Source organism: Myotis myotis, unplaced genomic scaffold (genome assembly GCF_014108235.1).
Source record: "Myotis myotis isolate mMyoMyo1 unplaced genomic scaffold, mMyoMyo1.p scaffold_m19_p_8, whole genome shotgun sequence".
Lineage (NCBI taxonomy): Eukaryota > Metazoa > Chordata > Mammalia > Chiroptera > Vespertilionidae > Myotis > Myotis myotis.
In genome coordinates, this window is record NW_023416390.1 from 51,269,576 (window position 1) to 51,281,634 (window position 12,059).

General features: G+C 37.0%; 1 protein-coding gene across 1 annotated transcript in view; it reads left to right on the top strand.

Annotated features, from left to right (window-relative positions):
- SCN3A (sodium voltage-gated channel alpha subunit 3) overlaps positions 1 to 12,059 on the top strand; it is a 110,771-nt gene that overhangs the window by 53,813 nt on the left and 44,899 nt on the right. Inside the window, exons 12-14 of the mRNA XM_036320582.1 lie at positions 2,187 to 2,477; positions 9,204 to 9,548; positions 10,558 to 10,690. Coding sequence (XP_036176475.1) covers positions 2,187 to 2,477; positions 9,204 to 9,548; positions 10,558 to 10,690 — 769 coding nt within the window. The remainder of the gene's footprint in view (positions 1 to 2,186; positions 2,478 to 9,203; positions 9,549 to 10,557; positions 10,691 to 12,059) is intronic.

Genomic DNA, 12,059 nt, shown 5'->3' on the forward strand with positions numbered 1-12,059 from the left:
AAATCTGTTTTGGTTTTGAGTTATTTGCCAACTGTTACCCAGAATAGGTAGGGAAATCATGTCTTATGCAAAACAAATTACGGAAGTGATTTAAATGAACACAAGTTTCAGGATTATGGCAAAGGAATATTACCACCACTTCCTTTGTTTCTAACAACAAGTGAGACAATAAATGATTAGCACTGTGTGTTGCATGTTTCTGTCTATTCAAAGTGGAAAGGTGCATTAAGGACTTTATTTGGATAAAGAGGAATACATGTATATTCTATTCTTTCAATGGTATGTATTATGTATATTCTGCATATCAGGCATAATCAACTATATTTAACTTGCTACAGAAATGTGCTTCTTTTTTTCATTTATTTTACAAATATTTATATTTAACATATTCCTATTTTAAAATATCTCATAATATTTCTCATCTTTCATCATTGATGATGTTAGAAGTAATACTGATGACCAAGAATTCAATAAAAGTCCGGCTATCTGACTATATGCAATTCTATAAATACCCAAATTCTGAATTAATGTTTCATCTGAATGCTAGGCATTGTCTTATACCAAATTTTAGACCTGGGTTTCCATAATTAATATAGTATTCAATATTAACAAATATCTGTCTTACATTTTATCTGTTGCTTAGCTCAACACAAGTATTTAGTGCCATACGTAGTACCAGGGATTCCATCACTGGAATCATGTTAGTCCTAGAGAATTTGTATTTCTCTATATATGGTATATTTTAAGTTGAGATGAGACTCAGAATGGAAGCTACTTAGGAGAGTTTGTTTCTCCCTGGGAAGGAGGATCATAAAGCACAACATGATGTCAAAGCATTATAACTTTTATCTTCATTCTTTCCTAAAATACATTTCTGTTATACATTCTGACAGTCTTCTATGAGATCTGGAAAAGTCAAAGCTAAGTATGCCTTATTCTTCCCCCAATCCCACATAAGTGTCCAAAAAAAACTGACAACATTATGCCTTTTTTCATCTTTATTTACTAAATAGTAACTGAGCCCCCGTTTTTTATGTCAGGTGACATACTAGGCAATGCACACCAAAACATGAGAAAAGTCCTGTCTAATTTACAGTCTAGAGGAAAAGATAGAACAAAATGGTAGATAAGTTAGAGTTATTTATACTTAGGAATGACATATGTACAGAGTTGAACCAGTATCCTCATAATGTAATCATTTCCACTTCCTTGATGATGTTTAAAAACAGGAATATACTTAATGAGAACTCAGCTTTGATATGCACTATATTGCTGTTTCATATCCTCTCTAGTCATGTTTATATCACTTCCAGTCTAAAAATACTATTCATATAAATAAAATTACAAAATGTTTGCCATACTTTATCTCAGAGCTGGCTGTGTTTCTTTAGCATGTACAGAAATTTGAAATGCTTAACTATGTACTTAGTGCTAAAATATGGAAAAATACTGAAAAATTATCATAAACCCTTGAATGATAATTTTAGGTACTTATTGACTGATATGTTAGCCTGTGTTATTATTCATTATAATAATTTATAACACTGAAGAATTTAAAATTAAAAGTGCTATGCAGTAAATTAATCATTGATCTCTGGGATTAACATGACCCTAAAGATGTGAACTATAGTAATAAATGTAATTCAAATGAAGTAAGAGGATAAACTAGCCAATACATTCCCACAACTTCTATCCAGAGGTAAACAGTAAACACTTTAAATGCTTTGAGTTCACACAAACACACAAATATTTTGTCCTAGATTCAGAAAGAAAAAAAAACCTGCCACGCAATTGTTTACAATCACATGTTTCAGAAGAAACACGCTTATGAATGGAGTTGGAATAGTAACCAGACCAGCAATCAGGAAAAGAAACATTTGCTTTTAAAATGTAGAAGATATTTTTTAAGAGAATAACTGTCTCCTGAAATGAAGCTCATCTCCACAAAGCTGGCACATCTTTGCAGGAGATGTGCCAAACAGGACTTTTCTTGCCCTAATGCATATTGCTTTGTGGTATGTAAAACTGTGTCATTGGTAATGGAACTCTTGTAGTAAAAGCACAATGAAATGACCAGAAGACATCATGTTCACATATAGTTAATAGCCATAAGCGGCAACATTTGTACCACTGAACTGTTTTCAAAGTCGTATGTTCTAACCAGTGCCTCGCTCCGTTTTAAACAGGCAGTTGCAGCAGCATCAGCTGCTTCAAGAGATTTTAGTGGAATAGGTGGCCTGGGAGAGCTCTTGGAAAGTTCCTCAGAAGCCTCAAAGTTAAGCTCCAAAAGTGCTAAGGAGTGGAGGAACAGAAGGAAGAAGAGAAGACAGAGGGAGCATCTTGAAGGAAACAACAAAGGCGAGGGAGACAGGTTTCCCAAATCTGAATCTGAAGACAGTGTCAAGAGAAGAAGCTTCCTTTATTCCATGGACGGAAACCGCCTGACTAGTGACAAGAAATTCTACTCCCCTCATCAGGTATGGCTTGGCTTTCTACCAAGTGCTCCAATTTACTTTGTCATTGTGGTTGCTTGTAAATTGCTGTGTTTTGTTTTATATATCTGATTTAAATGAAAGGCGGGTAACTAATATTTACTATAGTTATTTATATTTGTATTATAAATTACTTTTTTTTTAAAAAAAGTTCCTTCTTTTTTTTTTAATATATTTTATTGATTTTTACAGAGAGAAAGGGAGAGAGATAGAGAGTTAGAAACATCGATGAGAGAGAAACATCGATCAGCTGCCTCCTGCACATCTCCCACTGGGGATATGCCTGCAACCCAGGTACATGCCCTTGACCGGAATCGAACCTGGGACCTCTCAGTCCGCAGGCCGACGCTCTATCCACTGAGCCAAACCGGCTTCGGCATGTATTATAAATTACTTTTAAACAAGACTTTTATTAAACCACTAGTGGCCCAAGTACATGAATTCGTGCACATTGAAAGGAAATTAATTAGAAGAAATATTTTAATATTGGTATTCGCCCTTTCCCTATAATGATAGATCAAAACACATGCGTGCGATTGGCGCCAGTGAGAGCTTTATGTGTATTGTGCCTGCGTGAGTCAATGTAGCCTTTTATAGATATAGAATAAACTTGCTTAATTAGACCTGCTTTCTGATTTAGCTAAACTTTTTCCAGTCCAGTGAAGCACCCCAACTTCTCTTTCAGGTAATTGTCAGCAACACAGCAGTAAATATCAACATGAAGCAGATTATTATAGATCACGCAGGGAGAACAAAGGGTAAAATATTTAACTGTAGCAGTGTTTGACTATATTCTGTGCAGTGAGAAAACCTGAAGTTGTTTTCAAGGTCCACCATTTCTTACTTCTTTTCAATTGGATCAAGTTTCTAAACTTTCTAAATCTCTGTTTTCCGGCTAATGAAAAGAAAATAGGATTTTACCGAGTCTCTTATTTACCTGCTCCAGGACTTCTATGAGGATCAAATGAGATGAGGCACATGAAAAACATTCGGTTACAGTGTGAAATGTTGCCACCTAGCTATGAAGCAAGTCGTGTTCCTGGGCTGAAGAAACTGTAAGGAGGCTAGTCACTAGGGAGAGGAAGCTGGGCGTTACTATGTGATGTCATTACCCAGTGCCCACAGCCACCATTTCTGGGCTGGGCTGGGCTGTGGGCCGCATTTTGCACCATGGGGTCTTGGCAGCGTCAGCTGCGGTTTGGTGGGCTGTCGCTCTGGGGTGGTGGCAGGGCCTGTGTCTTACTTGGGGGAAGCCGAGTGTTGCTTTGTGGGCACCAGGTCCACGGTGCCATTTCTCTATAAATAGCAAGTGCGTATCATGGCAGCTCCTGTGTTGAGCATCTGCCACTTGGTGGTCAGTGGGTCAGTGTGCATCATAGCGACTGGTCAGACAGTGGGAGGGACACTTCACACATTAGCCTTTTATATAGATTAACTTTTAACTTAAGGTAATCAGCTTTAAATGTTTCATTATTTTGAGACCATGTTTCTTCATCTGCTTTTTTTTTTGAGGGGAGTTGCTGTGGGGAATAAACCTCTCTATCATACTTTTCAGGGAGATAGTTTTGCAATCCTTTGCTTACCTTTTCCTTTCTGAGATCTCAGATGAATTTATCTTCTTTACATCTGGGTTTCTGCCTTTATTATCTGTGGTTCTGATTGCAACATATGTTATGAATCTTGAAAAAAAATGTCTCTGGACTTGGCCTTTATCTTCTGACTAGAGGCCCAGTACATAAAAATTCATGCACTGGAGGGGGTGTCCCTCAGCCCGGCCTGCCCCTTCTCACAGACTGGGAGCCCTCAGGGGTGGGAGGTGACCTGGCGATCAGAGGAAGGCGATGCCCCCATCACACCTTTGCTGTTGCCATTGCTGGCAGCGCAAGCCTCAGCCAGCCCTGATTACCTGAGCCTTGGGCGGCCCTGGGAGGCTGGGCAGCGGACAACTGAGGCTTGCCTGTGCCTCGGGCTGACCCTGGGCAGCTGGGCCACAGCCATCCAAGGCTTGCCTGTGCCTTGGGCCAGCCCTGGGCGGCTGGGGGGCTGAGGGAACTGGGCGACTCCCAAGGTAGGTGTGTGGCAAGGCCGGGCCCCAGCGGGGCTAAGGGGACTGGGCACCACCATCTTGTGGCTGTGGGCTCTGCCATCTTTGAGGGCGGGGCATTCAATTAGCATATTCCCTCCTTATTGGCTGTGGGTGCCACTCTCTTTGTAATAGCATGAGGGTCAATTAGCATATTTCCTCTTTATAAGATAGGATAGGAGAACTGTACTGCTTTGAGTCTCCATTATCCTGATCTGGTGTCATGCTATAATTCATTAGAATGAAATTATGACCTAATTGCTCTTGAAGAGAACTAAATTGAAGATGGTCTATTTTTGTTCTGATTTAATGCCAACTAATCAATTCTTTAGCATATGTCAAGTCAGAGAGAAAAATCGTTTTAACTTTCTGTCAATAAGTTTTATCTGTTACATAATGTAAAGAGTAAATAGTTATGAAATTGACTTTGAACACTGGTTCCATTAAATGCTCATGTACAATGAATTATTAACTCTTCTAATCATATTAATCTGGGTCATAATTATACCCTAAAGCTAATATTTTGAGGAACACTCTACATAATTAAAATTAAGTTAGAGCAAAATATATATCTATATATATATATATATATATATATATATATATATATATAATCAACCGAGGGCTATATGTCCTTCTTATAAAGAACAAACTTCTTATAAAACTTCTTTAAAAAGTGGAATAAGTCCAAAATTCATTGTTTAGTTCTTGGTTGGGAGCAAAAGGCATATGCAAGTTATCAATGGGTATTTAATTTATAATTTACATTTAATGTGTAAATAAAAATTAACTCTGTTAATAATTTATAGCTTGACTTTTCATATTCGGACAAAATAGTTATGTACACAGAAAAAGTTATAAGATGAACACTGTTTCCTACAGATAATGCTGGTATCAAGAGATCCAACAACTATCTGGCATAATACAAATATAAAATATGACAGTACATCAGTATAACACTTTTGAGTTTAACTTGAACCTCTATAGAACCAGATTCTTTTTTGGCTTAAACTCTCATCTCTGATATAGTTTAGCATTATTAAGATTAGTAGAAATTGTTAGGATTAATAGTATTTGACACCACAGCTTAATGATTGATGTTACAAAGCCTGTGTTCATATTTCAACTCCAAATTAGTTCTATGACCATGGTCGAGTCACTTTTACTTTGTAAAATGCGGTGATAATGTCTACCTTATACAGTTGTGTGTATTCCATAAACAATATGGAATACCTATGTGACAAATAGTAAAGCTCTTATTAAGTTAAAATAGGTAAAATGAATTCTAAATGAGAAACTAGAAATTTGAGTATAGCAACATTTACATGAACATATCTATGTGTTTTTGAAAATCAGCATTTGTCCACCACTGTTTCATCATGGTGCTCAAAAAAAACTTGTGGATTAGTTCATTTGTCCAATCAACAAATATTTATTAATAACCTACTGTGTGGCAGAAACACTTCTAGATGCTGAAAATATCTCACTGAACGAAAGCAATACAATTCGCTGACCTCAGGGAACTTTATATTAAAGGAGGAGACAGACAGTAAGTCTTAGAAGGTGTATAGGAATAAATAAAGTTGAAAAGGGGAATCAGGATCACTAACTGGAGATAAACATTTTAAATAGGGTTGGTCTGGAAAACCTCACTGTAAAAGAGACACTTAGCTAACATTTAGAGATGCCAAGCGAAGAAGCTACCTCACGGAACAGCAGGTGTAAGTCGGCTCTTCCAGAAAGTGTAAGTCGGTCCCCGGTGCGGTAGTGTGCCTGGGATGCCCAGCAGGCAGCTGGGAGGCCTGTGCTGAGGAGCCATGGAGGGGCCTAGCAGAGGGAAATTAGCTGACAGCCAGAGTTAAATTCCCTGCATCGTCTTCCACCTTGACTTTTACAAAACCACTTGAGTCCAGCCCTGCATTGTGTTTTACAGACCTGAATTCTTCTTCTATTCTCCCTTCTGTTGTTGAAAATTAAGAAAAAGAGTTCAGATTTACCTTCTGGGCCAAGGTAACATAAAACCCTGGGATGGACGTTTGGGCATGCCTGAGGCAAAGAAAGAGGATCTTTCGCTCCTAGAGCACAAAAGCTTGTTTTCCCTGGAGAAAGGCCTGGCGCAGCTGTGGGCATTCCCTGCACTCTGCTGCATCTTTTAGTGTGTTATTTTTGGTTCCTTTTCTCTGAATACTATTTTTGTCATCGCCTTTTTCAGTCTCCATTGCCTTGAAAGCTGTGCTCACACCCATTATTATACTTTCTGAAGAGTGAATAGAAGTTTCAAATAAACTCAAAGATCTGGACCGCCTTTGAAAACACCCTGACATGAAAACATGCAAATTAAAGGCATGTACAGGATACATTATGAATGTTCCACATACTCCCAACCTTTGCATACAGAATTTCAGTTTCCAAAGGTAGCCTCTGAACATGAGTATATTAAGATGATTACACTGACCCGTCCTAGGGATTAATGTAAGAGTGTAGAGTGAGGACCACCTGCACAGAACCACCTGGTGAATATTCAGATTCCAGAGTCCGACCCTCTCTCACTGAATCCAAATTCCAGAAGGCAAGGACCTAAAAATCCACACTAAAGTTTCAAAAACCAGTCTGGACATCACCAAGGTACTGATCATTTAAATTGAATCTGAGGAGATTTAAAACATTAACATTCTTTATAATGAGGGGCTGAATTACTTTCTCCTTAATGTCTAATTTCTTGATCAGTTTGAAGAGTGGAAATCCGCCTAAGTGCTGTCCATAGTGAGTAGACAAACCTGCTGCACAAACGTGTGTCATGCAGGCACAGCCGCAGGTTGGACAAATAGGCAGTCGGTATTTCCTGTGGCAATCCTAACCAAATCCAAAGCAACGGCACCTTTTTATTTTATTTATCTTATTTTAATATATTTTTATTTATTCAGAGAGGAAGAGAGAGGGAGAGAGAAATAGAAACATCACTGATGAGAGAGAACCATTGATTGGATGCCTCCTGCACTCTCACACTTGGGACTGAGCTCGCAACCCGGGCATGTGTCCTGACCAGGAATTGAACCGTGACCTCTTGGTTCAACAATCGATGCTCAATCACTGATCTATGCCGGCGGGGCCAATGGCATCTTTTTAAATGCATAGTATCTTCTCAGAGCATCCCCGTTATAAAGGGCAACAAAGATTATCCTAGTGCTTTGTAGTCTGGGAAAAGTCATAAAAATAAAGCTATGAATGAGGCCTAAGAAAATCAGCATTACCTAATTAGGCAGAGGGACCAAAATAAATTTGATGGAGTTTGCCTTTCCAATGTTTTTCCCCACTAAAATTTTATTTGGTTTTACACTGAAGCTTGGGGAAAGAAAGGGAAGATCCGGGCATATTTATGCTGACATATGACTATGTATGCACATGTGTCTGTATGTACAAATACATTATTACCCTGGCTATGCAGAGAGATAGGAGAGGTCATGAGAGATGAACTGGAGAGTGGGGGGAGGGGCAGCAACAGGGAGTGTCACAGTCAGTGCGAAAGGGAGTAAACAAAGGTTCTGCAGACTGAATAAAGATGTCTTTGAAAACTACCATCAAGGCTAGAATAAACGTAGAAGTATTTGGTGCTGCGAGTTTAAAATCTATCCAAAAAGTGAAAGAAGAGACTTCATACTAAATCCTCATTTTCCTGTACCAGGAACTATTAACTTGATTTATTTGCGAACATCTGTAATGTTCAAAATGGTTTTGAATCATCCAGTTCCTTTTAATAAAATTAAAGTGAGATCAGAAGGATAAGCTGTGTTTTATATCACCCTCTTTAGCAAAGTCAAGTATATATATCTTGCTTTTTAAAGCACTTAGCGTTAAATGTTAAATAAGAAAATGATTTATAAAGCAGTTTAGAAATACTCTCTGTTGTCATTACTCTGATATATATTCTCCCAAATAGCGTGAATCATGATTAGCCATTTGGGAAACTGCTAGCAAATTTGGCAGACAGCATCATAGATTACCTTGATGACTTTCATTCCCAGGGGGATAGAGACAAACAGGTCTGGAAAAAGAATAATTTCCTGTCAGAATCCAAAAGAAGTGAATGAAAATAGTTTTGTTTTTTAAACCATTATATCCAGAAGTAAAATATTTTCTACAAATATTTGAAATCTGAGCCAACAGTCTCACTTGAGCCATAACTTATTTTCCAAGTTGTAGGTCCTTTCAGATCATAGTATTTGGCAGAGAAAGCAACCTACTACTTGTTTAACTATCACTCCCACCAAAACAGACAAAAAACCCACTTGTCCTCTTCAACGTGAAGTTCCAGCCCTATAACATTGTGAGTAAAAAATACACCTCACAGTACTAGATGAAGATTAAATGAAATGGTCATGGACTTAATAACTTGCAAATCAAGATTCTCAGTAAAGAAATGAACACTTTATACTTAAATTTGCATTGTGATCTATCATAAAAATATCAAAACATGTGTGTTCTCCATAAATTTGATTACCTGTGTTTAAGAGCAAGACTATTCTTAACCCAAAAGGAAATAGATTCTGCAATATTGGGACTTTTATTAAATAATTGTGTGTGTGCCCCACCCCCCACCCCTATCCCTTTCTTCCTTGCTCTCTCCTCAGTCTCTGCTAAGTATCCGTGGCTCCCTGTTTTCCCCACGACGCAACAGCAAAACAAGTATTTTCAGCTTCAGAGGTCGGGCCAAGGATGTCGGTTCTGAAAATGACTTTGCTGATGATGAGCACAGTACATTTGAAGACAGCGAGAGCAGGAGAGACTCACTGTTTGTGCCCCACAGACATGGAGAGCGACGCAACAGTAACGTTAGTCAGGCCAGTATGTCATCCAGGATGGTGCCAGGGCTTCCAGCAAATGGGAAGATGCAGAGCACTGTGGATTGCAATGGTGTGGTTTCCTTGGTGGGTGGACCCTCAGCTTTAACCTCACCTACTGGACAACTGCCAGAGGTGATAATAGATAATAAGTTAGCTCCTACTGACATTATATACCAATTTGCAATAGTCAAGGCCTAGTAATGAAATAATACATTATTTTTAAGGACTGTCATTTTGGAAGCAGTCCTTAAATATTATGTATTATTCACTAAATGCAAAACAACAAACTTTTTAGAATCAATTGAATTGTATGGGACCATAGCTTTCAAATGCTTGAAGTTAAAAGAGCCCAGTTTTTAGAATCTGGGATGAAATAATATCTGCAAATTCAGTAGACCTGCCAACACAAAATAATGAGCACTTTAACAACCAAATCATTATTATAGATATATGATCACCCAGAATTTTTCATATTCTGGAAATTTCATATATTTAAAATTAAATATTATAGTGAGCAATATAGATAATGGGCAGTTTTTACACAACTGTCAATATCACAGTGACTCAAATATTTTTGAATCTATTAAAATGGCTCTAAAATATTATTTCTTATAAAATGGCATATAGAAATAATTAAGAAAATCTCGGGAAAGCACACACATTTCATTGTACATCTGTGTTTGTGCATGAAAAAATTGGCCCATATATGTCAATATTGTCAATATAGCCTCAAGTAAAATAACTTACCCTTGGGACTATATAATCCTATTATTTATTGGGAGGGATGATTGATCTGATTATAAGTTATTGAAATAAGCAGAAAAACAATTTGAATGTGAACAAGATGAAACAATATTTGACATTAGCATGCTTATGAAAATTTCCCTGAAAAATCCAGCAGGTTCTGCAATATAATTGCCCTATACAATTGCATTCTAACTGGTGAATTCTTGGTAAAGGCTACCACCTAAGGTAATTTTTTAAAAAACTGTTTATAACTTAAGAACAAATTTAATATTTTATTACTTGAAAATTGTGACTTGGAAAAATTGCATGTAGCACGGTTTTCCAAAAAAATACTATGTGGTGTTGTATTAGTCATTGAAAAGGGTGGTTTGAGCCATCAGTATTTGGTTTGCAGGGTACCACCACTGAAACAGAAGTCAGAAAGAGAAGGCTAAGTTCTTACCAGATTTCGATGGAAATGCTAGAGGATTCCTCTGGAAGGCAGAGAGCCATGAGCATAGCCAGCATCCTGACCAACACAATGGAGGGTAAGAAGCAGGCCATGAGGCAGGCCGCTTTCTATAATCAGATGCTTTGTGGAACCCAGGTCTTCTCTTTAAATTACCACAGTTAATTGCCCAGGATCAGATCTACATATTAGACCTAAGTAGATGATATATGAACATATTACGTTCCCATTGGTTATAGAAACTAATATTGTTCTTATTTCTTTTTTACTTTGGTCCTTAACATCCCTGCAGAGTGACATTTCCCCACTTGATACTATATCAGTGATTATTTACCCTGATATTACATTATCCTTAAGCAATTAGAGTAAACCCTTCCCCTTTTAAGTGTTGGTATGAAGAAGCACAAAGAAACGTCTCTTTCAACCTTTAACCTGTTTTCCAGGCAAGGAGGTGGTAATGGGGTTCAGAGAAGCATCTGAGTCGAACAAATCAAAACGTGTGCTCCACTTCAGCAAGGGCCCTAAAGATCTCCCCCGTCTTCCACATTCCCAGAAACCATTACATCCTCTCAAAGGAGAGCTGACACAATGCTTACTAATTTTGACACAGGGGAATGGGCAGTAATTATTAATCCTTTATTCGTTCATTAAATGAGTCATCACTTCTTGAAGTTTAGAAGGCTATTTAATTAGCACTGCAGTGTATGTTGTTACATAAGTCATACCTAACATATGTTCTTTAGAAAGCATCAGTTACATTTTGTATCTTCTACTAGTGTATTGGATATCTAAGCAGTCACATCATTATTTTTTAATAGGCTTCACCCATTAAAATTACTAGCAATTTTTTATATAGTAGGCTAAACTTCTGAAACATATAAAGAAATATGAAAAGCAGAAGTAGATTTGGGTTTCAATCTATACTAAAAATATATATATATATATATATATATATATATATATATATATATATATACCATATTCTCATTGTGTGCAAGATCAGTGCTGCTGTGGAAACAAGCAGAGGAAAGAACAAGTCACATGTATTGATAAAGATCCCATCTTTAAACGGTGTTTTTAAAAAGGTACTTTCAAATTAAACAATAATTCTTTGATACATTTAATATACCTACAAAGCTGATACAAAAACTTGTTTTGATGAGAGAATATAGCAATTTAATCAACTATTACCTAAGTTATTAGGTAATGAAGTTAGTTTGAAGCAAAATATTAAATTCAAAGTGTTTATTTTTTTGTATTTAATTAAAGGATAAATAAAGTCTATTTCATGACATTCTTAATGAACATTTTATGAAAATATTTAATGGGATTGTCTTCTCAAGTATGTTAAGCTGTTGTATCAACTTCTATTCCCCAAGTAGAAATGTCCATTTTATAAAATAATGTATAATCTAGAGCAGCAATTCATTTTCAATGTTTTTTTTTTT